The sequence below is a fragment of the Phascolarctos cinereus genome, unplaced genomic scaffold (assembly GCF_003287225.1).
Source record: "Phascolarctos cinereus isolate Bilbo 61053 unplaced genomic scaffold, phaCin_HiC Scaffold_4;HRSCAF=312, whole genome shotgun sequence".
Taxonomy (NCBI): domain Eukaryota; kingdom Metazoa; phylum Chordata; class Mammalia; order Diprotodontia; family Phascolarctidae; genus Phascolarctos; species Phascolarctos cinereus.
Window position 1 is genome coordinate 84,895,963 of NW_027555847.1, and position 27,239 is coordinate 84,923,201.

Consider the following 27,239-nt stretch of genomic DNA (forward strand, 5'->3'; position numbering starts at 1 on the left):
TAAATGATGTTGAGGTTACTCATATTGGCTAAATCTGTAGCTTAGCTAAAATCAAGTTTCTATCAGTGGTTTGTACATTAATAAGAAATGAAAGACAATGCTTAGTAAATTTTCTTTATTACACTAAGCATCTAAGAGGGAGATTTCCAACTTTGATTCAGTTCTGCTAAAAAAACCAACCCATTAAGTGCAAATTTCATGCAGACTCCATGCTAGATACTTTTGGGCAAGATGCAAAGAAGTCAGTACCTGTCCTCAGGAAATTCACAGAATAGTAGTTATGGCAGTTTACTCAAGAGTTTTTCCAATTCAATTCATAAAATCAACCAATCAACAAGCATATATTAAATACTGACTATCAGCAAAGTACTATGGTAAGCACTGGGAATACAAAGACAAAAATGAAATAGCTCCTGCCCATGAAATAGTCTACATTCTAATGGAGGAGAAAACATGTACAATATAGGTATAGACAGAATATATATGTATATACACATACATGTATGTATACATGTACATTTGTACACACATATATATTTTGTACATTTGTACAAAGTGCAAAGCTATGCTGTATCCTGTGTCTCTGTGTATATATGCTTATATACACACACATATATGTATGTGTGTAAGTGCATATATGTGTGTGTGTGCATGAGTATATATATGCATGCATCTATATGTGTGTATACACATACAGACACACACAAAGTAGTTTTGAGGAGTGTTCTATAAGCTAGAAGGACCAGGAAAAGAATCTTCAAGGAAAGTAGGGATTCCAGGGGCAGCTAGGTGGCATAGTGAATAGAGAACCAGCCCTGGACTCAGGAGGACCTGAGTTCAAATCTGGCCTCAGACACTTGACACTTACTAGCTCTGTGACCCTGGGCAAGTCACTTAACCCCAACTTCCTCGCAAAAAAAAGAAAGAAAGAAAGCAAAAAAAAAAAAGAAAGTAAAGATTCCAAAAAGGGACGTGAGGAGGAAGCACTTGCCAGGTACAGGATGAAGCTTAGACAAAGACATGGGTATGCCATCTCCCAGTTTAGAACCTTTGCACAAGCCCTTGCCTGTGCCTGGAATGTTTAGCTCCCTCACCCCTAACTCTTAGTTTTTCTGATTTCCTTCAAGACAGCTTAAATCTCATCTACTCCAGGAAATTTTCCTGTTAATGCCATCTGCTCAGGCCTTCCTCTTTCAGATGCTCTCTCATTTAAATATATACATATACATATGTAATATATCTAATATATATGTGTGTGTGTGTCCTTTATGTGTACATATGTATCTATTTAGTTCATTATTTACATATTGTGACGCCATTAGAACTTAAGATCCTGGAGGACTGGGACTGTCTGAGCACACACTGTTGTTCCCTTTGACATTCTCTTCTCTCTAGGATTTCACTATGTTGCCCTCTTTTGGTTCTCCACTACTTGTCTGACTACTCCTTTTCAGTTTCCTTTTTCTGGATCTTCATCCACATTACGTTAGCACTGAAAGTTCTCTTAAAATACAGAGAGGTAATACTGGTTATCTTGGAGAAGCCAAGAGTGTGACAAACCATAGAATGAAATAAATTCTAAATGTATCTTTTTAGATTTATTGAATGTATTAAATTTTACAGCTGGCTGTCCTACCAGCATCTTAAATTACTGTATGAAGAACAATAGATTAACTGCATTACTGAGCAAAATACCAAACTTTGGGAGAGTAGATGGAAAAGTTATGCTCCTTCCACAGGCACAGCCTCATACAAGTACAAAACAAAAGAACAAAGAAACAATTAATATAACTAGGTTTTACGGCTAAAATAGACATTTGGGAAATCTGAATGGACAGGATCATAAAGCATCTCATTTCTTTTTCTTTTCATTTCCAAATTCTCTCCATTCTCCCACCATCTCCCCTGCCCACTGAGAAGGCAAGAAATATAATAGCCATCACACACATGAAGTCATGTAAAACATATTTCCACATAAGCTATGCTGCAAAAAACCCAAGAAAAATAAATTGAAAAAAATAATTTAATCTGCATTCAGAGTTCACTAGTTCTCTTTGTGTAAATATCCATTTATATACATTTTTCATCATGAGTCCTTTGGAATTGTCATATATCACTGTATTGATCAGAGTAGCGAAGTCTTTCACAGGTGATTATTATTACAACATTGCTGTTAATGTGTACAGTGTTCTTCTAGTTCTACTAACTTCACTTTGCATCAGCTTGTATAAGTCTTCCCAGGTTTATCTGAAATCATCCCTTTTATCATTTCTTACAACGCAATAGTATTTTATCACAACCATATACCACAACTTATTCATCCATTCTCCAAGGGACAGCATCCCCTCAGTTTCCAATTCTATGCCACTACAAAAAGAACTGCTATATTTTTGTACATGAGTCCTTTTCCTTTTCCTTTGATCTCGTTGGGGTACAAAACTAGCACCAATATTTCTGGATCAAATTTTATAGCCCTTTGGGCATAGTTCCAACTGTTTTCTGAAATGGTGAGACCAGTTTACAGCTCCCACCAACGATGCATTAGCATACTCCTTATTTTTCCACACCCCATCCAGAATTAGTCATTTTCCTTTTCTGTCTTGCTAGCCAATCTTATATGTATGAAGTGGTACCTCAGAGATGTCTTAATTTACATTTCTCTAATTATTAGTGATTTAAAATATTTTTATATGACTATTGACAGTTTTGTTTTCTTCTGAAAAATGCCTGTTTGTATCCTTTGACAATTTATCAGTTGGGGAATGCCTCTTATTTTTATAAAGTTGATTCAGTTCCCTACATATTTGAGAAATGAGACTTTTATCAGAGAAACTTGCAGTAAAATTTCCCTCCCCTCCCCAGTTTCATACTTTCCTTCAAATTTTAATTGCACTGGCTTTGTTTATGCAATAACTTTTAAATTTAATTTAATCAAAAGTATCCACTTAACTTCCCATGATCCTCTCTATCTCTTATTTGGTCATGAAATCTTTCCTTATTCATAGATCTGACAGGTAAACTATTCCATGCTCCCCTACTTTGCTTATGGTATCTCCCTTTATATTAAATCATGTACCCATTTTGAGTTATCTTGGTATAAGGTATGAGATGTTAGTCTATGCCTAGTTTCTGCCAGACTGTTTTCCAGATTTCCCAGCAGTTCCTGTCAAATAGTGAGTTCTTGCCCCGGTGATTTGGAGGTTTGGGTATATCAGGCACTAGATTACTGTAGTCATTTGCTTGTGTGTATTGTGTACTGAATCTGTTCCATTGTTCAACTATTCTATTTCTTATCTAGTGTCTTGGTAGATTTTATGCTGTCCACAGTTATATTAAATGGAATTTCTTTCTATCTTTTCCTTCTAGGTTTTTCAGAAATATAAAAAATGTTGATGATTTGTGTGGGTTTGTTTTATATCCTGCAGCTTTATTAAAGTTTTGATTTTTCAATTAGTTTTTTAGTTGATTCTCTAAGATTCACTAAACATATCATTATATCATCTGCAAGCCATGATAGTTTTTTTTCCTCATTGCCTATTTCTTATTCCTTCAATTTCTTTTTCTTATCTCATTGTTATAGCTAGCATCTCTAGTAAATACTGAATAGTAAGGGTAATAATAGACATCTTTGCTTCACCCCTGATCTTACTGGAAAGGCATCTAGTTAATCCATATTACAGATAATATTTGCTCTTGGTTTTTTAAATAGATACTATTTATCAGTTTTAAAAGCTCTATTTATTCCTATGCCTTCTAATGTTTTGAATAGGAATGGGTATTATATTTTGTCAAAAACTTTTCCTGCATCTATTGATATAGTTCTATGATTTTTATTGCTATTGACATGGTCAGTTATAGTTAGAGTTTTCCCAATATTGAATCAGCCCTACATTCCTTGTAGAAATCCAGCTTTGTCATAGTGTGTGCTCTTTGTGATATATTGCTGTAATCTCCTTGCTAGTGTTTTATTTAAAATTTTTATATCGATATGCATTAGGGAAATTGGTCTATACATTTCTTTCTCTTGTTTTTCTCTCCTTGGTTTAGATATCAAAACTACATTTGTGTCATGGAAGAAATTTGGTAGGATTCCTTCTTTGCTAATTTTTTTTCAAATAATTTATACAGCATTTGAATGAATTGTTCTTTAAATGTTTGGAAAATTCACTTGCAAATCCATCTGGTCCTGGACTTTTTTCCTTAGGTAGCTCATTTAAGGCTTGCTCAATTCTGCCCCCCCCCAGATAGGATTGTTTAAGTATTCTATTTCCTTTTCTGTTATTCTGGGTAATTTATATATTTGTAAATATTCATGCATTTCATTTAGAAGGTCAATGTTATTTGCATATAACAAATATGCTCCTAATAATTCTTTAATTTTATTTTCATTTGTTGTTCATTAAACCTTTTCATTTTTGATACTGGTAATTTGGTTTTCCTTTTTAAAATCAAATTAACCAATGGTGTATTTATTTATTTATTTTTGTAATCAAACTAATTCCTGGTTTTATTTATTAATTCAATTTTTTTACTTTCAAATTTATTAATCTCTTCTTTGATTCTTAGAATTTTTTTGTTTAATTGGGGATTTTTGATTTGTTCTTTTTTGATTTATTTTCAGTTCTAAGACCAATTTATTGATCTGCTCTTTCTCTCTTTTACTGATGTAAATGTTTAGAGGTACAAATTTCTCTCTAAGTACTGCTTTAGCTACATCCCATGAATTTTGGTATGTTTTCTCATGGTTATGATTATCTTTAAATTATTATTATTATTATTTTGATGAGGTAATTGGGGTTAAGTGACTTGCCCAGAGTCACACAGCTATTAAGTTATGTATCTGAGGCCAGACTTGAACTGAGGTCCTCCTGACTCTAGAGCTGGTGCTCTATCCACTGCACCACCTTGCTTCCCCTCTTTAATTAAATTATTGATGGTTTCTATGATTTGTTCTTTGATCCACTTATTTTAAAGGATTCAGTTATTTGATTTCCACATAGTTTTTATTCTATGCTTCAAAGGCCCTTTAGTCAATGTAATTATTATTGTGTTATGGTCTAAAAAGAGTGCACTTAATATTTATACTTTTCTGCATTTATTTGTAAAGTTTTTATAGCCCAATACACTATACAGCTGAGAAATAGGTACACTCCTTCCAATTCCCATTAAATTCCTATTCCCATTAAATCTTCTCCAAAGGCCATATCTAACTTTTCTAAAACTCTATTCATCTCCTTAACTTCTTTTTCAATCTGTTTTATGGTTAGATGTATCTAGTCCTGAGAGGGGAAAATTGAGGTTCCCCTCTGGATAGTTTTGCTATCTGTTTCATCCTATAATTCATTTAACTTCTCCTTTAAAAACTCTGGTGCCATTCAGTGCATATGTGTTTAGTACTGATATTACTTCGTTGTCTATGACAACTTTTAGCAAAATATAGTCTCCTTAATTATATCTTTTAATTAGGTCTATTTTTGCTTTTGCTTTGTCTGAGATTATGATTGCTACCCCTGCCTTATTTACTTCTGCTAAAACATAATAGATTCTGCTTTAGCCCTTCATTTTATAATCCTCTGTGTCTCTTTATTCTTAATTGTGTCTCTTTTAAACAACATATTATTGAATTATTGTTTCTAATCTATTCTGCTATCCTCTTCCATTTTATGGATGCTTTTATTCCATTCACATTCACAGTTATGATTACTAATTGTGTATGCTCCTTCCTTCTATTCTCTTCTATTTATTCTTCTCTTGTTACCCTGTCCCCTCCTCAAAAGTCTGTTTTGTTTCTGACCACTGCATCCCTTAAACTACCTTCTCTCTTATCACCCCTTCTCTTTCTGTTAGTCTCTTCTCCTCCTACTTCCTTGTTGGGTAAGATGAATTTCCATGTCCAGATGTATGTATACATATATTCTTTCCTCCTTGAATCAGTTCAGATAAGAATGAAGTTAAAGCATTGCCTACTCCTCCCCCATTTCCCCCTCTAGTGTAAAAATTCTTCCTCGTACACTTCTTTTATGTGAGATAATTTCTGCCATTCTTTCTTTCCCAACCCCCTTTCCCATTACATTTATCTTTCTTACTCTTCCATTTTTCTTTTAGCTAATCCCAAAATAAAAGACTCACATCCATACCCTCTAAGCAGACTCCTTATAACTGCCTTAATGACAATAAAGTTCTTAGGGCTTATATGTATCATCTTACCATTTGGGAATACAAACAGTTCTACTTTATTAAATTCCTTATGATTTTTCACTCATGATTACTTTTTTATGTTTCTCTTGAGTCTTGTGTTTGTCCAATTTTCTGTTCAGTTCTGTTCTTTTCATAAGGAATACTTCATTAAATACCCATTTTCCCCCTGAAGCATTATACTCAATTTTGCTGGGTAGGTTATTCTTGGTTGCAATTTTAGCTTCTTTGCCTTCTGGAATAGAATATTTACGCCCTCCATTCCTTTATGGTGATAGTTGCTAAATCTTGTGTGATTCTGACTTTGGCACCATGGTATTTGAATTATTTATTTCTGGCTGCATTTTATCCTTGACCTTGGAGTTCTGGAATTTGGCTAGAATGTATCTGGAAGTTTTCATTTTGGGAATCTCTTTCAGAAGGTGCTTACTGGATTCTTTCAATTTCTATTTTGCCCTTCATTTCTAAAATATCTGCACAGTTTTCCTTTATAATTTCTTCAAATATGATGTCTAGGCTCTTTTTTATCATGGCTTTCAGGTAGTCCAATAATTTTTAATTATCTCTTTGATCTGTTTTCCAGGTCAGTTGTTTTCCCAATGAGATATTTAACATTTTCTTCTATTTTTTCCCATTCTTTTGGTTTTGTTTTCTTGTTTCTTCATGTCCTATGGAGTCATTAGCATTTGCTTGCCCAATTCTAATTTTTAAGGAATTCTTTTCTTTGGTGAGATTTTGTACCTCCTTTGTCATTGGCCAATTCCAATTTTTAAGGAGTTATTCTCATCAGTATTTTTGTACCCCTTTTTGCCAAGTTTTTAATTTTCTTTTTGTAATTGTCTTGCACAACTTTCATTTCTTTTTCCAAATTTTCCTCTGCTGTTTTTACTTTATTTTAAAAATCTTTTGTTTTCTCTTTTAAAAATCTTTTTTTAGAAAGCCTTGTTGGATTAGTGTTCAATCTACATTTTTCTTTGAAGCTTCAACTGTAGATGTTTTCAGTTTATCATATTCTCCTTTTTGTTTTGAACTTCCCAATCACTACTATAGCTTTTTGTGATCATCTTCTTTTTCTGTTGTTTACTCATTTTTTTTCCAGGAGGGCACTATTTCTAGAGTTTCCTATTCTTGGAGTTTGGCTCTGTTATCTTTTGGAGGGGATGACTAGCCTGAACTTCTGTTGTTCAACCTAGGGGCCTATAGGTCTTTGGTGTTTTCAAGGTGGTATGATAAGGGGAAAGATATGGTCACTGCTCTTATCCTTACTGAAGTGGAGCCCCTGCTCCCTCATGACCACAAATCTTCTCCACCCCAGAACTATGACCCATACCCAAGTAGGACTGCTGTTTCCTTTCAACCAAAGCACTTCAATACAAAGCACTTTCTACCTTGGAATTGTAACCTGGAACTGGATAACTGACAATGGAGTCACCAAATGGCACCTGGTTCTGTGCCATGTTCTAGAAGAGGAGTACCCTATACTCTCTTTCTGATCAAGTGTTCATAATATCTTTCTGCCTAGAATCCTCTTACTGTCCCTCAGCATTGAGCATTCCTGGTACCATTTCTGCTGCTACCACCACCTTCGAGGGCCATGGCTGGTGTCACTTCTACTGTGTCACACTTCAGGTCAGCCCCAACTCCAATGTCTGCAGACCTCTCTTTATGTCTTCCTAAGTTTTCCTGGCTGTAGAAATGACTGTCTGATGATTATATCATTTAAAATTCGATCTGATGCACCCTCAAATTTTGTTTAGAGGAGAATGTTGAAAAAGCTTAGGAAAAATGCTCACTTTACTCTGCCATCTTGGCTCTGTCCATAGTATCTTATTTTCAATACATTTTTGGGGTGATTGCTGGTAGAAAGAGATAGAGAATGAATTTTCCTGTCTTATATGGAAGTTCTGTTATTTGCTTCATATTCTCTGGTTCCTTATAAACCCTACCTCAAAAGCTTGATGAGGCCAGAAATTTTAATTAGTAATATAAATTCAAATGAAATACATGTTTAAAAAGAGTAAAGTTTTGTTTAATTCTCTTTTGGTAACTGTATGGGGTTTTCTCACTAAAATGGCCATTAAGACAATTTAAAATAGCAATTAAGTTTAAGTACCATGGTCAGATAATTGGAAGTCCTAGTTAATATGCTTTCTTCTTCCAACTCTAATAATTCTATTTTATTTTTAGTTTTTTTAAAGTTTTATTTTTTTAACAGAAATCTATTTTCTCTCCTTTCTAACATCATCTAATTAGGAAAAAAAGAAAACAAGTTCCATGTAACAGATATGTACAGTCAAGCAAAAAAAAAAATCCCTCATTGACTGTATTCAAAAATATGTGTCGGGGTAGCTAGGTGGGGCAGAGGATAGAGCACCGGCCCTGAAGTCAGGAGGACCTGAGTTCAAATGCGGCCTCAGACAAAACACTTGTCACTTGCTAGCTGTGTGACCCTGGGCAAGTCACTTAACCCCAACTGCCTAAAAAGAAAACAAACAAAAAAACCACAAAAAAACAAAAACAAAAATCAAAAATATGTGTCTCATTTCTGAACGCTAAATAGTGTGAATAGTGTGCTTTCCTCATTGGTCCTCTGGAATTAGGGATGATCACTGATTTAATTTTAATTCTTGCAGCTTTAAAAGTTATTGGCCTTTAAAATGCTATTGTTGTATAAATTTTCCCCTGGTTCTGTTCACTTCATTGTTTATCACTTTATAAAAGCTTTCAAAAACTTTTTTTTAATATAAATTTACTTTTAGTTTTCAATATTCACTTCCACAAGTTTTTGAGTTCCAAATTTTCACCCCTCCCCCCCTCCTCCCCCCAAGATGGCATGCATTCTGAATATCCCTTCCCCTAGTCTGTCCTCTCTTCTATATCTCTCACCTTTTCTTATCCCCTTCCCCTTCTATTTTCCTGTAGGGCAGGATAGACTTCTGTACCCCATTTCCTGTATTTCTTATTTCCCAGTAGCATGTAAAAACATTTTTTTAAAACATATGTTTTTAAAACTTTAGGTTTCAAATTTTCTCTCTTCCTCCCTCCCCACCCACCCTCATTGAAAAGGCAAGCAACTCAATATAGGTTGTACATGTGCAGTTATGCAAAACACATCCATAGTAGACGTATTGTGAAAAACTAACTCTATTTCCCTTAATCCTATCCTGCCTCCATTTATTCTTCTTTCTTTTGACCCTGTCCCTCCTCAGAAGTATTTACTTCTGATTACCCCTTTCCCAATCTGCCCTCCTCTCTATCATCCCCCTGCTCTCTTGTCCCCTTCTCCCCCTATTTTCCTGTAGGGTAAGACAGATTTCCATACCCAATTGAATGTGTATGTTATTCTCTCCTTAAGCCAAATCCTATGAGAATAAGATTCACTCATTCCCTCTCACCTTCCCGCTTCCCCTCCACTTGAGAGACTTTTCTTTTCTGTTTTTTTTGTGAGATAATTTACCCCATTCTACCTCTCCCTTTCTTCTTCTCTGAGTATAATCCTCTCTCATCCCTTAATTTTATTCTCCATATGACCCCTTAATCTTCAACTCACCCTGTGCCTCTATCTATCTATCTATCTACATATACATACATATAATTTTTTTCCTCCAACTACCCTAATACTGACAAAGGTCTCATGAGTTATAAAATATCATCTTTCCATGCAGGAATGTAAACAGTTCAATCTTAATAAGTCTCTTATGATTTCTCTTTCCTGTTTACCTCTTCATGTTCCACTTGAGTCCTGTATTTGAAAGTCAAATTTTCTATTCAGCTCTGGTCTTTTCATCAGGAATGCTTGAAAGTCCTCTATTTCACTGAATGACATTTTTTCCCCTGAAGGATTATACTCAGTTTTGCTGGTAGGTGATTCTTGGTTGTAATCCTATCTCCTTTGCCCTCCGGAATATTATATTCCATGCCCTGTGGTCCTTTAATGTAGAAGCTGCTAAATCTTGTGTTATCCTGATTGTGTTTCCACAGTACTTGAACTGTTTCCTTCTGGCAGCTTGTAATATTTTCTCCTTGACCTGGGAACTCTGGAATTTGGCTATAATATTCCTAGGAGTTTTCCTTTGGGGATCTCTTTCAGGAGGAGATCTGGATTCTTTCAATTTCTATTTTGCCCTCTGGTTCTACTATATCAGGGCAGTTTTCCTTGATAATTTCTTGAAAGATGATGTCTAGGCTCTTTTTTGATCATGGCTTTCAGATAGTCCAATAATTTTTAAATTCTCTCTCCTGGATCTATTTTCCAGGTCAGTTGTTTTTCCAATGAGATATTTCACATTGTTTTCTAATTTTTCATTCTTTTGGATTTGTTCTACTGTGTGTTGATTTCTCATAAAGTCACTGTCTTCCAATTGCTCTATTCTAATTTTTAAGGAAGTATTTTCTTCAGTAAGCTTTTGGACTTCCTTTTCCATTTGGCCAATTTTCTTTTTAGGGCATTTCTCCTCATTGGCTTTTTGGACCTCTTTTGCCATTTGTGTTAGGCTATTTTTTAAGGTGTTATTTTCTTCAGTATCTTTTTGGGTCTCCTTTAGCAAGCTGTTGACTTGTTTTTCATGATTTTCTTGCATCACTCTTAGTTCTTCCTCTACTTCCCTTACTTGCTTCTCAAGATCCCTTTTGAGCTCTTCCAAGGCCTGGGACTGATTCATATTTTTCTTGGAGGCTTTGGATGTAGGAGCTTTGACTTTGTTGTCTTCTTCTGGTTGTATATTTTGATCTTCTTTGTCACCAAAATAAGATAATATAGTCTGACTCTTTTTGCACTGCTTGCTCATGATCCCAGCCAATTACTTGAGTTTTAAACTCTTTGTTAAGGTAAGAGTCTGCTTCCAATGTGGAGAATATACTGTCCCAAGCTTCGGGGGTTTGTACAGTTGTTTTCAGAGATACTTGTAGGGACCTGTAAATTTTCAGTTCTTGCAAGGTGGTATGATAAGGGGCAAGGTGTTTACTCCTTTCCTGGCCTGTGACCACAAGTATTCCTTTCTGTCCTGTAACTGTGAGAAGGGGTTCCTCTCCACAGCCACTACAAGCTCCACCATGCCAACGTTCCTCCTCACCCCAACACTGCCACCCAGAACTGTGACCCAGATCCAAACACGGGCAAAGCAAGAGATTCCTGCCTCTGTATTGGCAAAGAGATCCCTGCAATCCCTCTCTGATGAGCCACTGGATTCCCCCTCAGTCTGTGGGCTGGAAGCTTGGGAAGCAGCTGCCCCGCCCCCAGGGCCACACTCTTGGGGAATGGAGCTGAGACCCCACCTTCCTTTCTCAGCACCAACAGAAACAGACTTTTCCCACTGACCTTCTAAGTTGTCTTTGGCATTAGTGGGTTGAGGAGTCTGGAAACCTCCACAGCTGCCTGTGATTCACTCCTCTGAGGCCTGCTCCAGGTTTGCTGAGGCCTGCGTGCCCACTCTGCTCTGCCCTGCGCTCCCAGCCTGGCGATACACCTTTCTGATCAATCACCTGGGTTGTCTTGGGCTGGAAATTTGTTTTACTGTGTCTTTTTGTGGGTTCTGCTGCTTCAGAATTTGTTTAGAGCCATTTTTTTATGAGTATTTGGAGGGGTTTGGAGGAGAGCTCAAGCAAGTCACTGCTTTCACTCCACCATCTTGGCTCCACCCTCCAAAAACTTTAATAATATATTGATATTACAGTATAAATAACTGTTCTATTTAATTTACTCTGCATCTGTTCATACAAGTCTTTACATGTCTTTTTGAAATCATCTATTTTCTCATTTCAAACAGCACAATAGGTTTCCCTCACATTCATATACTATGACTTTTGCTAACATTCCCCAACTGATATGCATCTCCTAAGTTTCTAGTTTTTTTTTTACCACCACAAAAGAGCTGTAATAAATAAGGACCATTTTCTCTCTCTCTTTTTTTAAAAAAATCTCTTTTGGGGACAGCACTAGCAATAGTTTAGCTGGGTCAAAGGGCGTGTGTTCTTAAGTAACTTTTCATGAATAATTCCAAATTGCTTTCCAGAATAGTCGGACCCATTCATAGCTCCACCAACAACGTATTAACAATATGCCTACTCCAACATTTATTATTTTCCTTTTGTCATCTTTGTCATTCTAATAAATATAATCTCAGAATTGCTTTAATGTGCATTTCTCTAATTAATTGTAATTTTTAGCATTTTTTAAATATAGGTATAAATAGCCTAAGTTTCTTTCCTTGAGAACTGCTTGTTCATATCCTTATACTATTTATCATCTGGGGAATCGCTCTTTTTCTAATAGGTTTGAAATGGTTCCTTATATATCTTGGAAATGAAATATTCAGCAGTGAAACTTACTGCAAAAATGTCTTCCCAATTAATTCTTTCCCTTTTTAACCTTAGCTTTATGGGATCTGCTTGTGTTAATTTTTAATCAATTAATTTGTGGAATTAAAAATTATCCATTTTCATCTTCTTTTTGGTCAATCACTTTTGATTATGAACTCTCCCTCTATCCATATATCTGATAGGCACACCCCGCCCATTTCTCTAATTTGTTTATGATAAAATCTTAACTTCTAGGTTACTTATCAATTTGGAATTTATCTTGGCATAAAGTGTGAGATGTTAACCTAAATCAATTTTTTCCATACTATTGTTCAATTTCCCCAGAAATTTTTATAAAAGAATGAGTTTATTAGCCAAGGTCTTCATGTTTACTTAATACTAGGCTAGTAAATTAATTTATTTCTTTATGTTATGTACCTAATCTGTTCTACCAATCAATCTCTCTATTTTTAAACCAATATCAAATTGTTTTGAGAATTAATTAATAGTTGGAGATCTAGTACTTGTAGGCCCTCTTGACTCTCATATTTTTTTCATTATTTTTCTTGAGATTCTTGATCTGTTTTCTTCTATATTCATTTCATTATTATTTTTTATAGTTCTATAGAGTAATCCTTTGTCAGCTTGATTATTATGTCATTAAATAAGTAAATTAATTTGGGTAGTATTGTCATTTTTATTATATTGCCTCATTTTATCCATGAGCAAATAATATTTTCAAACTTATTCATATCTATATTTCTATAAAGAGTAGTTTGTAGTTGTATTTATACAGTTCTTATGTATATCTTGGTGAATAGACTCCCATGCAGACTCTTTTCTTGCATTCTGTAGCAATTTATAATTGAATTTCCCTTTCTGTCTGTCTTTAACCACTTTGGACTATAGCCTTAGCAGTGGGGTCTCTGGACAAAAGGTACAGGCATTTTAATAATTTCCTTAACATAACTCCAAATTGTTTTCCAGAATGGTTAGACAAAATCACAGTTTCACCAATAATGTATTAGTGTGCCTATCTTTTTTATAACATCTCCAAAACTATTTTTATTCCTGTCATACTCTTCAGTTTGACCTGAGGTCAAAGCTCAGGTATGTTTTTGTTTACAGTATCTAATTAATTACATAGAGCAATCTTTCATATGGTTATTAATAGTTTGTAATTGTTCTTTTCTTTTGACTAATTATCCATTGGGTAATGGTGCCGGGAGCGCCTGTGTCCTTGGCTGTGGTCTGATGCCGGCAGAGTGTGAAGAGAGAAAGAATCACGGGCCAGGTGAGAGCAGTGAAGAACAAACTCTGTTTGTTGATCTGAGGGCTAAGGCTCATATAGTACTGGATCAAGCAATAGTAACATTATCATTCATGAAAAGTACAAATCTAATTAGGTGATTTCCTTACTTCCTTGTACCTTGTCTGTTACATTCTTTCCTGCGTCCTGTCCTGTACCCCGTCCGTTTCCTCCCTTCCTGCATCCTGTTCTCAAGAGACGGGACAGGGGGGTGGTGAGCCAACATCCTGAGTTTCACAGCTGCCAGGCTTAGTACAAGCTGCAGGTTAAGACCCGGGCTGGCCTAACCCCTCCAACTCCCCAAAGCCGGCCCTCTACATAATGGTTCTTGGTCTTAAATATTTGTGTTAATTTTACATATATATACATATATATATGTATATATATATATATTTATATATATATATAATATATATATATATATATATAACACATATATATGATAAGCTCTTATCAGAGTTTATATAAAGATATTTTCCCCAGTTGGTCAATTTTTCTTATCCTACTTTCCCTAATTTTGTTTGTGAAAACACTTTTCAATGTCAAATTACGAAGCATTTTTAGCTCTTATGATAAGGACGTGAAGCATTTATTAAGCACCTACTAAGTACAAGTTTCCATGAGCAGGTAAGGCATTCCAGGAAGGAGAGGATGGAATGCCAAGTTTTGGGAACAGCAAGTAAACCAGGTTGTCAGGAATGTAAAGTGGGAGAAAGGGAGCAGTGTGAGATAAGTATATAAAAGTAGGCTTGAGGTCTATCATTAATACCAGCTTCAAGAAATTGAATTCTGTCTTAGAGAAAATAGGGAGGCACTGAAGGCTCTTCTGCAGGAGAGGGATATTTTCAGATTTCTACTTTAGGAAGTTTATTTTTGGAACTATTTGAAGAATTGATTAGAGAGGGGCAAGACTGGAAGCTGAGAATGCAATCAGAAGTCTGTTGCAATCATCTAAGAGGTGTTGAGAGCATGGAAGCATGTTTCATCATCAATCCTCATATCAGGAATAGATGCTTTATTGATGAGAGTTCTAAAGTCTTTCAATATTTATTTAAATTCTTCAAGAATGTGTGATTCTGTAGATATACCCTCCTGTGATGAGGATCACAACTCTTGCATGTCTTATCAGGCTCTTTCATGAGTTGCTGTAGAAATTTCTTACCTTGTGGTCAACCCTGAACATAGGAAGGCTGGTCCTTGCAGGAATGGAATATAGTCTCTCTTATAAGGCCTAATGATTATAATCTTCCCAGACTGATAGGCCAACCAAAAATGGTGCTCTATTGGTAAAGCAGTCAAGAACTCAAAAAAACCCTCTAAACTCTGGAAGTGGGGATAGGGCAGTAGTCAAATAATGTGTAATCCCAGAATCTTTTTATTTGTTTGTTGATTTGTTATTTTGACCATTTTATATATACTACCTCTGTGGTTTTGAACATTTCAATGTAATTATAATTTTCTAGTGCATGTAGGAGCCCATAGGATGCACTAAAGGATCAATGGTTGGTTTTATGATGAAGTTCACTTGAGGTTTTACTTTAGCTTAAATATACAAATACAAATATTTGTAAATATTTTAAAAATGAAGTTCAATACAGAATTGTAAATATTTAAAAATATAAATAGTTATGTTTGTATTGTTCACCTAGGTCTAAAAATCTAGGTTCTACTTTGGAAAACTAATTTTTTGGGGAAAATTATTAATGTATTTCTTTCCCTTGTTATCTTCTTAATTCTTCCTATTTCTCTTTCATATACACACTTAGGTATCTTTGCTCAGAGATATTCCATTGTAATTCCACAGTTTAAAGTTTCTCTCATCATGGAAAGCAACAAAGGAAGGAGAAAGTGCTGGGAGACCTAGATTCCAGTTAACTTTACCACCAATTTTTCTATAAACTTTGGGCAAGTCATCTTTATTTAGCAAATAGCATTGGGTGTTCTCAAATATACAATGAAAGTTGCCAAGCTTAGCAACAAATCAGAATTCAGATACCCTAATAAATCTTATGCCTGTCTCCATTCTTTTTTAGAGAGAAACTATCTTGGGAAAGAGGAAAAATGAGTGAAAATAATAAGCCACTTCTTTTCTGGTTATAGCAAATGTTAATAATATTGACAACTAAACATCTGTTTGCTGTTCCTCTGGTCTGACCACTACATGTACCTGACCTGTGTCTGAGCCACAGTAGATTGTGATTGGGCTCAGTCACTATCAGCCAGTTGGGAAGTTCTGCTGGTTCAGTGGCAGAACTATAGGCTCCTCTTGGATTTGGGATTCCTGCCCTGGTCATTCTGGCTTCTTACCCTGCTCCTTTTGTGGTACACTGATCAGGGCCTCCTACCTGGGAATGCCATCCTCAGGTCCAGGTTTCCTATTAGTCTGCCTTGGATCTGTGACCCAGGGTGAATGTAAATGCAATATGTAAATGTGTGCTGGAGCTGTCATAAAGAATTTCAAATACCAAGTTGAAGAGATCAGATTCTATCCTAGAGACAATAGGAAGCCTCTGAAGGTTCTTCAGCAGGAGAAGGATATGTTCAGATTTATACTTTAGGAATATTATTTTGGGAACTATTTGAAGAATTTATTGGAGAGGATCAAGACTGGAAGCTAAGAATGCAATTAGGAGGTTGTTGCAATAATCTCAGTAAGAGTTGGCACATATCACTGTCCAGGCATCCCAATCTGGATCTGGGGATGCCTTGAATGACCTTTATGTCTTGCAGTGAACATATGCTTTTGGATCATAATTCCGCCATGCAATGTGTTAGCTACCCCTCCCACTCTGTGTAGTCTGCACATTTTTTATGTATATCATCTAAATCATTCATAAAAAATGTTAAATAGCCTTAGGGTCAAGCACAGATCTCTGTGCCATTCCAATGGAGATGTCTTTCCAGGATGATACAGAACCATTATTTACTACTCTTCATGTCTGGTACCAAGTTCAAAATCTTCCTGATCACATATACCATCATCTAAGCCACCCCTCTCTAGCTTTTGAATAAGAATAGCATAAGAGCTTTGTCAGATCTCTAGTAATTAGAGAAATTTAAATGAAAACAAATCTGAAACACCTTATACCTATTAAATGAGTAAAGACAATTAAAATGATAAAAATTAAACCAATTAACCTGTGGAGAAACCAGCATGCTATCGCACTGCTGGTGGAGCTATTTATTTCTTTTTGGAAAGAAATACAGCAAAATAAAACAAAAAATATGTAGTGTAACATGTTGCTTTCCTTAGACTCAGAAATCCTAATTCCAGAAGTAAAAATATCAGCTATTATTATCATTATTATTCTAAGGATACTATTGTTTCTGTTGTTCAGTTGTTTCCATCGTGTCTGACTCTTTGTGACTCCAAAAATATTCCCAGTGATTTTATTTGTAACAATAAAAGGCTGGAAACAACTTGTGTCCAGTGATTGGATTATAGATAAATACAATCACATATAGATTATATATGACCTTGTCATATTTGTCATTTTTAAGAACACACAGAAACATGAAAAGGTACGTGAAACAACGCATAAAATGACAACTATGGGGGAAACCCACCATGACATAATCTTAAAATATATATATGTAAAAGAGGTCAGAAGGGAATATAGAAGTAAATGGACATTTTTTTCCTTTTTTTTATTTGTTAAGTGTCTGTTATGTGCAAGGCAATGCGCTGTGGAAGAGGATACAAAGTTTAAAATTCTCTAAGAACTTACATTCTCTGGGGGGTGGGGGTGGGGGAGTAACACATACACAGATAAAGAAATACATGACGTTTTGAGGAGACACATGCGGGGGATCAAGGGAAGCTCCACAAAGGTTGTGCCATTTGGGTTAAGTGCTGAAGGAAGAGAAGGATTCTGAAAGAGAGATGAGAAGGATCCACAGAAGCAGAAAATGAATGGGCAAGTTTGAGGTGATGGCCAACAGTCTATCCTGCAGTTTGTAAAGGGGAATCATGTTAAATAAGTCAGGAAAAATGGTTTGGATTCAGGTTGGGGGAAAACTTACAGGCTAAACTATGAATGTGAATCTTATCCCATAGGAAAAAGGAAGCCCCTGATAGTTTTTGGGCAGAATGACCTACTCAGAACTGTGCCATAGGAGGATTATTGTAAAAGTGATGTGGAAAAAGAAGTAGAGGAGAACACTGGAATCCAGGGCACTAATTAGGTTATCATAATACTACATATAAGAAGGGATGATGATCTGTACTAGAGTAGTGGCAGTATATACAGGTGGAGAGAGGGCAATGAATATGAGAGATGTGGAGGTAGACAGCATTTGGTAATAGTGGTAAAAGGAAGAGTCAAAGATTACTTAATTATATATGCGGGTGATGGTTGTGCCTTCAACAGAAATATGGAAATGTAAAGGAAGACTGAGTAAGAAAAGAAAATCAATTCTGTTCTGGCCATGTTGAGTTTGAGATGTTCATAGGGCATTCTAGGGGGTGTCTGGTTAAGTATACAGATACAGAGGTCAGGAGAGAGATTGGGGTGGATAAAGGAGAAAACAGTATCCTGAATGAGGAGTGGTCAATAACATGAAAAACAGCAGAGAAGTCATTTAGAATGAGGACTGGGAAAAGATCATCAGATTTAGTAATTAAGTGATCATTAGTAATCTTTCACAGAGCTGTTTCAGTTGGATGGTTCAGGCTTGAGGTCAGATTACAAGGTATTGAGAAGTCATTGGGTATTGAGGCTCTCTGAAGCCTGTGAATGTAGATGACTCTGAATTTGGGCAGTGAAAGGAAGTGGAAATCTAGAGTAGTTTGAGAAGCTTGTGGGAGTACATGAAAGTGGTTTTTTGTTTTGTTTGTTTGTTTTGTTTTTTAGAATGGAAGAAATTTAGAAAGGTTTACAGGCAGTGGGAATGGAGTCAATAGACACAGAGGTTGAAAATAAAATAGATGAACTATTTCATGGGAAAATACACTTAAGAGAAAAGAGAAGATGAGAGTGAAGGTAGAAGTAGAAGTGTTGGCCTTCTTTCTCTGAGCCTGGAGTAAAAAAAGAGAGATTTTGAGTTACAAGAGTAGGAGACATGCAGGGGCTCATGGAAGATGACCTCAAAGTTCTGAAGTAAGAAGAAAGATCATCTGAAATGGCAGAAGGCGATATGCTTAGGGGCTTCAGGACAGATAAGAAAGTTTGAAACAGCCGCTGCAGGGAGTAGGATGGTCAACCAAGGAAGAAAAAAATGATTTGTTTTATAGTGATGACAGCCCAGTTAATATTAGATAATATGAATCTGTGGAAAACACAGCACTGCTGTATAGCTTCCTCCTGGTTTAACAAGCCAGGAACAGAAAAAGGGAAAATTGATCATGAGGTAACCTTGAGTTAAAACAAGCACATGAATGACAGAAAGACAAGAAGAGGGCAAGGCATTTAAGTGTGGAGGAATGTGCTATGAAAAACGGTTGACCATGAGGTCAAGACTGAAGAGAGAAAACAGGCCAAATGAAGTGTGATAGACTAGGAAAACAGGAAAGGATAGAGACATTGGAGGTTGCACTGAGGACAAATTTTGGTACAATGTGGTACAACTGAAAGAATGCCAGACTGGGAATCCAGGATGTGGATGCCTATCCTTTCTATGATACTTATTATGTATGTGATTTTAGATAAGTTACATAAACTCTCTGAGCCTCAATTATTCAACAGTAAAATCAGGAGTTTGGATCAGATGCTCTCTAAAGATACTTTCAACTGGAAATCTACGATCCTATGAGGACCAAGAAATAAGAGGAGATGGAAAGATAGAGAATTAGAATTTGATAAGAGGATTTCAGAGGAGGGGCTAGTTTTAGGTGATGGTGATATCTAAGATATGACAATCCCTGTGGGTAGATGAGATAGACTGAAGTTGTAGGTCATGGGAGATGAGAAGACTGGAGAACTTATTCAAAGGATCATCACTGTGTATATTGAGGTCTCCAAGTGTGAGGATGAGAATAGTGGTAGAAAGGAAGACTTTGAGATAGGTACTACACTTGTAGAGAAGGGAAGAAAAGTAAGCTTGAAGCTGGTAAATTACAGCAACATATTTCTGAACTGGTTTAGATTGAATGTGAAAAGTTAAAATGATCAAAGGTTGCAGTGCAAAGGAGGCAAAGGGAGTATCCAGGAGTGGTAGTGGATTGTGAGGAATAGTAAGTCTCCTAGGTGATTTTTTTTTTCAGAGGTGGGGAGATAAGATTGCTATTATCCCTGGATCTTGCTCTCTAGCCAGAGGCAGCATTTTCCAGAGAGTGAGAGACAGATTTCTGTTAGCAAAAAAAAAAAATTGGTAAAGGATATAAAAGGAAAATATCTGTGATGAAGAATTCATAATAGAAATAATTCAATATGTACAAAGATATTGGAAAAGAACTAGAGGGTTATGGTGGTCCATAAGTTTACAACATAGTGTTATTTGTTGGTGGCATCAGAATTAACAACTAAGAATAAAATAACACTCAGGGAAGTGGCCAATAGGGAACACCATTCTTCAAACATGAACAATGTTTCTGCTGCTAATCCATGTGAGAGACTATGTGAGCCGGCACTCTACATCAGCACATGCACAGGAATTCTATGGCTCTCCTGTCCACTTACTGATTGTAATGAAAAGACTTTTAATTTGCTGATGAGCCAAAACTGAGTGTGAATACAAAATACTCCAATGGGGAAATTCAACCTCTTTCTGTTCCTGATGCTAAGCAAGGAAGAGATGTTGTAAATATCTGGGAGAAAAGAGATGTATTAGATAACACTGACAACAGCCTTGTCTCCTCATTCAGTCCACCATGAAACCCTATATCCATGCCACTGCTATTTTTCTATCTCTGGGATGTGTGTGTGTGTGTGTGTGTGTGTGTGTGTGTGTGTGTGTGTTTCCTGGTTTTAGATGAATGAATGTATGAGAAAAAAATGGACTAGGGAGGAGCCAGTCTTGAGGAATGGTCTGCTTGATTCAATCCGGCAATGAAGAAATATGGCTGCCCTGAAAGTAAGGAAGTGACGCATCCATCAGGTGTTCTACACCACAAAGTGAATTTGTGGGAGGAATGTTTTGTAGCAACTCCTTTAAGGCTAAGCCCACTGTCCCCAAGAACTGAGGCATAGAGGGGAGAGAGTACCCTAGTTTGGAGGGATGTTTTGGTATTTTGGTTCTTGCTATACATTTTTAGTACATGTCCCTTTGCAAAAACTAATGATGTTAATTAGTTATCAATGATGTTGAAGAAATCAATTACTCAAAATAATACTGGGATGCTAATTGCTGGTTGTATCATACTGAAAAGATAACTTGATGACTGATGCTGGGAAGGGATATACTGAATGGGTGCTCAAGGATGATGGTATCAGAACAATACCCCGAAGGACCCAGAATTCTGCTGAGATCAGAAAACATTCTCTGGGGTTGTGAACTGCCAGTGTGATTATGGGTTGGGAGAAAGAGCCAGGAGCCCAAAGAAGTGCTACAAATCTTTCTACTACAATACAGTACCGTTAGTGTGCAGACTGAATGAGAGAAGGATATAAGACTGCGGATCTACTTTTGTACTCATGCACTTGGTTATAATGTTCTAACCCCCATTTCTCACGAAACTAGCTACAGCACATACATATGCTTGTTTTCTTTTCCCTGAGAAATATTCTATTATTATATTCCAGGCAGTTTTTTCTTTCTGTCAAAAGGTTAAGGTTACTACTCTCTTAGCTGAGTTGTTCTCCACCTGTGAGGATAATAATTATTAGTTTCCTGGCAGGTATAATTACAATCTAAAACAAAGTTCCTGAGTTGTCCAAGCCACCATTTCAATAGCTCTTATTTAGTTTTAATGCTAATCTTAAGGGATGGAGAACAAATGGATATTGCTTTATTTTCCATAATAAAAAAAGCTTACTCTACTTTTCACCTTAACTAATTTCAGTAGATGTTAAGAGCAATATTTCATTTTATTTCTTGAATAACAAAATGATAATGAAAGAACTACACAGCTAGGAAAGATTTCAAGAGGTCATCCATCCCGGTGTCTAACAGTGATGGTCTTCAAATATCCAAGACAGATTGTTGTCAATCCTGTTTTTAAAGCTCTCCACAGGCACATCTTCCCAAAGACTAATCTAATTTCTGCATTTGTCAAAAGCATTACTGCTATAACCAAAAGCAATTTTAGCTGAACATTATCTGGTAGTTCAACATGTATTGTAACATGTAATTTTTAAAATTAACTTATTTTTACGTGCCTTAATAATAGATTTCTCCCACTACCCCCATCAAACAACAACAACAACAAAACCAAAAAAGCCCTCTCATCATAAAGACGCATAGTCCAGCAAAACAAATTGCAACCTTTGCCATGCCAGAAAAATGCTTATCTCTTCCTGCATTGCATATTAATCTTTTCTCCAGAAGGAGGTGAGTAGCATGTGTTATTTCCACTCTTCTGGATTCATTTGTCATTGCATTGATTAGAGTTCTCAAGTCTTACAACAAAGCTGTCATTGTATAGACTATTATCCCAGTTCTCCTCATTTTACTACAATAAATAAGAGGTCTTCTGGTTTCTTCTGAAATTGTCCATTTTGTCATTTCTTATGGCACAATAATATTCCATTACACTCATAGTCTATAATTTGTTTCACCATTCTCCAATAGGACAGCCCCTTGGTTTCCAATTTCTGGCTATCACAAAAAGAGCTACTACAATATTTTTGTACACATGGGTCCTTTTCCTCTTTCTTTGATTTCCTTGTGATACAAAACCTAGTAGTGGTAGAGCTATGCCAAAAGGTATGTATAATTTAGTTACTTTGGAGGAATAATTCAAATTGCTTTTCAGAATGGCTGGAACAATTCACAGGTCCACCAAATGCATCAATGTGTCTTTTTTTTCCCCCCATAGCCCTTCCAACAATTGTCATTTTCCTCTTTTTTCTTCTTTGCCAGTCTGATAGGTGTGAGGTGGAAACTTATGGTTGCTTCACTTTGCATTTCTCTTTATTAGTGATTTAAAGCATTTAAAATCTTAATAGCATTTTATTTTTTCCCAATTGCAGATCAAGATACTTGTTGTTATTAGATATGACAGACCTTTGGAGAAAATTGAATGGGAACAGAAAGGAATATACCTTTTTCTTAGCAGCACGTAGTACCTACACAAAAATTGATCCCAAATGGGGTCATAAAGAATTGGACACAACTGAAACAACTCAAAAAAACATAAAATGTTGGAAAAAACCCAAAGCATTTGCAAGTATGCCATAATTCATGTTATTTTCTTATTGCATAGAGAAACAAAGATAGTCTCAAAGTGGTTAAGTAAAATAACAGTAACAACAACTACTGCAACACTGGACATGGTGCTAGGAGACCTGACCTGGAGTTTTAAATTCAACATTTATTAATTGTGTGATTATGGAAAGTATTTAACACTTGTACTGCCTATTATCACAGAATAGTTGAATAAATTAGCAAAAATCATTTGTTAATCATATACTTTGTCCCTGGCACTATGCCAAATGCTAGAGACACAAATAAAAAGTGATACAGGCCCTGTACTTTAATGTTTATATTCTAATAGGGAAAGACCACATATATAGGGACTTGGTGACCAAGAAAGGCCATCTGAGAAATCACAGGAAACATGAATGAGTGGTGAATTGACATATCATATCCAGAAGCAAAGGTAGCGCCGATTTTATCATTGTTGCCAGGGCCAAAAATGGATGGAAAGGAGTATGTTTGTAACAGGAGGGGCATGGCCAATTTTCATGATATAGGAGCCTCACACTTCTTACTTAGCCATGTAAATACTGACTCATTCTCTGAGTTGCCCACTCATTCTAACTTGTAGGTCTAGGTTTCCAGAGATAGACGATCACTACAAAATTATGCTCAAAATCTCAAAAGGTTATAGGGACAACCCTATTGAGGGGAAACAAGACTCTCTCCACTCACCACTGCATCTCTAGAACCCCCACCTATGCTTTATTTTTGCACAACCAGCCAATCACAATATAATGCACATAGATAAAAAAATATATATTTACAAAAGCATTATTGTCACAATAATGACAATTTTAGATCTTAAAAATAAGCATTTATTTAACAATAATGCAAAAGAAATAACACCATAGATGCTCATATATTAAAACAAAGGCATACATAATAAAATGTATCACAATCCCAATATATCACTGTCACTAAACCACCTGGCCAATGAAATCAGTTCTCTCTTCTACTGCTCAGGAATCATTTAGCTAAGCCTTCTGTCAGCTGCTTACTTTTAGCTGCCATAACTCCAATGGAGCAGCTTTTCAGGGACCTGCTGGGTTTTCAATTCTCCTTCTCATATTCCTTTATCACGTTTCTCCCTATCTTCAAAGGCTAAAATGAGAGACTTTTGACTCTCAACCACTCACCCTTCACTTAAAAAGGTAACAACTTTCTATATTTCCTCAAAGAAAATCAACAGCCCTTTTAAAATCATACCTTAATATCTAAATGCTTATGTTTTTTTCTTTCTCTCCTTTGAACTATCCTCTTGAGTCATTAAATAGTAATATGCCAATGAGCTGACACACAGTTCTAATGTTCTAAGGTCACCATATGGTTCTACCTCTCCTTTGGTGTCCTTGAAACTGAGCTTTACATTCATATTTCTCTAGTTTTCAATAAATAGAGGGACTTTCTCTGCTTCTTTAAAACATCAAATGGTTCACATGCAAGCAAGGCAACATTACGCATTTTTCACAAGATGATTTGAGTACTTATGTTTATTCTACAGGTAATTTTTGGTGCAAAACTGCTTGAATCCTGTCTGAAAGGTGAGTTTCTTCATACTTCTATTTAAATATATATGTATATCTTTTAAAAATTATATAAAAATTCTTTTCATACTCCTTTTAGGCATCATAATGTTTATCTGTAACAGTGGCAGTATTCTACATCCTTTAACAGTTGATATATTTCTTTTCCTTCATGTAAAATATGAACTGCTCCATATGAACTGAGAAGAATCTTAAAGAGATGGTATATACACAAATAGTTTCAGAGAGGACAGCAAGAAGATGGTAGGGGGTCAATGACTGAATGAGATGTGAAACATGGCCTAATATAGGGGAGGCTAGATATAGTGTGCTCTGTGAATTGTGAGGAAAGTGTTTCATGAACGGCAAATCACTACATACACATACATACATATGTATATATGTACATATATATATATATATATATATATGCACAAGTTTAATCAATATTTGGGGGATTAGTACTTTAATTTCATTGATATAGGGAACTCCCAGAGAGCAATACTCATGAGTCTGAGAATATTGACTGGGGGCCACTCAGAGTTTGTGACTTGCCCAGGGTTACAAAACTGCTATATGTCAGAGGTGGAGCATGAATCTGAGGCTAGCTCCCTCTTCTCTGTGCCCTTATTCTGTTTTATAGTCATTTAAACAAAATTAACAACTTCAAGATAATAAAGGGGAAATCGCACTTGCCAAACCCCTCTCTCCTGACAATAGCCTATAAATACTACAATTAACTTAAGAAAAACAAACTACTTACCCCCTGTTGCTGACAATTGCCTTTTTCAAATGAATGTAGTTTGCAGGAAAGATACCCTGTAAAATAGAAAAGTTTCACATCATAAAAAATTATGTTGTTTTCCCCTCATCTTGACCAAACACATAAGCATTCAAATAGCCAACTTTCTACATAAAATAGCTTCTCTCTCACTACTGTAACAGTTGCCTCCATAAGGCAATGCACAGGGAATATATAGACATCAACTATTTGCTGCATGGAAATTAAATACTAGTCAACAAGCAAATTATATTCATCCCATGGCATTGCAGTCTTCAATGGAAGGGCACAGAAACAGCTTTGCAATGTTATGATCTTTCATCCTACAGGTACAGACTTGGGATCAGAGTTATAAAGTAAGGTGGGGTGACATGGGCTTTGACCTCTCAAGTTTAGAGGTTATGGAGTCACATAGCAGTGCAGGAATCACAAAGATTGGCACCTTGTTGATAATAATAATTAATTAAATATGAAGCTACCAGGCAGAACACTGGGATGAAGCAGAGAAGCCAATGTGATAGTCAAGGGAAAGCAGAGCTCTACAGAACTAGAGCTGTTAAAAAGCCAACAGCAATTAGGAGTACTACTGCGCTGTATTTGGGAAGAACTGGTTATTTTTCTGAACGCACCAGTCTTGGTAAGCAGACCCCAGACACCTTCTGATTTCATGAATCAGACATCATTTAGATAAGGATGTTGCACAAAGGCATGTTTAGAATTCTTTTGATGTCAGGTGCTGCTTTCTGGGATTCATAGGTCATTAGAGCTATCTAACCAGAACGTTCTACTACCTCGGTAGAAGCAAGGCCCGTCTGGTAAGGGAAATCAGCATCCATATCTCTCCGTACATACACAGAAAATAAAAATTATTTAACAATGATAGCCTAACCACACAAAACCAATCAACACACCAAATCCTTTCCCCAGAATAGAACACTGATTAGGTTGGTTTTAAACAACTATGAAACCAGTATATTTTTAAACCTCAGGCAAAAAAAGGTGAATGAATTTCCAAAGAAATATTTGTCTTCTTAAGGAGTATAGATTCTGCTGTAATTTCACAGATATACTTCATCAGAAGTAAGTGCCATTGTTCATAAGTGGTTTCATTTTACAGAGGAAAAAATCTAAATAGCAAATTTGTAGGTAAGAGATGTTTTGTAGGCACCAGAATGATTGAGAACAAGAGGAAGGTGGATGGCACACAAAACACAGAAAGTTCAATCTAACAACTTCCCTTCCAGTGGGATACAGTCCTCCTCCTATGGACAATTTACATTTACGGGACAAAGCCTCAGTTTTTTGGACAGTATCTCTCATTTGAGAATATAGGAGATGTATTTTCTCTCACCACAGAAATCCTTTTGTACTCATTATGAAAAATTTTCAATGAATATCTGGCACCACACTTATATTACTCTTTTCAACGGAAGACAGTAACAATCACCAAGTGGAAAGACAGCAGAGCCTAACCTTGCATTTCCCTCTCATGGTACTCCCACTGATAGGACCTGAAATTAAGTGTAGGCAAAAGTCCCAGAACCCTGAGGAGCTATAGTTCTAGAAGGAAAATGATAAAATGTAATTCAAAAAACTGTTTCGAGATATTCTTTCAGCTAGCAGAACTCTCATCAAGGTCAACTGGAATTCTGTCTTCTTAAGGAGCATAGATTAGGCCTCCACAGGATCTGATATTTGATTGATATTACATTAAAATGGAATTCCTGATGCTAGGAAGTAAACTGAGAAATGAAAGAAATATGCCTACCAAATGGTAGTGAATATGAAATCAGAGATTTTCAAAATTTGTCATGAGTTTCACCTTATTTTTAAAATC

At 36.0% G+C, this 27,239-nt stretch overlaps 1 protein-coding gene across 1 annotated transcript in view; it reads right to left on the reverse strand.

Annotated features, from left to right (window-relative positions):
* The window catches only part of DOCK3 (dedicator of cytokinesis 3), a 512,545-nt gene that overhangs the window by 304,962 nt on the left and 180,344 nt on the right, over positions 1-27,239 (reverse strand). Inside the window, 1 exon segment of the mRNA XM_020999119.2 lies at positions 25,385-25,440. Coding sequence (XP_020854778.1) covers positions 25,385-25,440 — 56 coding nt within the window.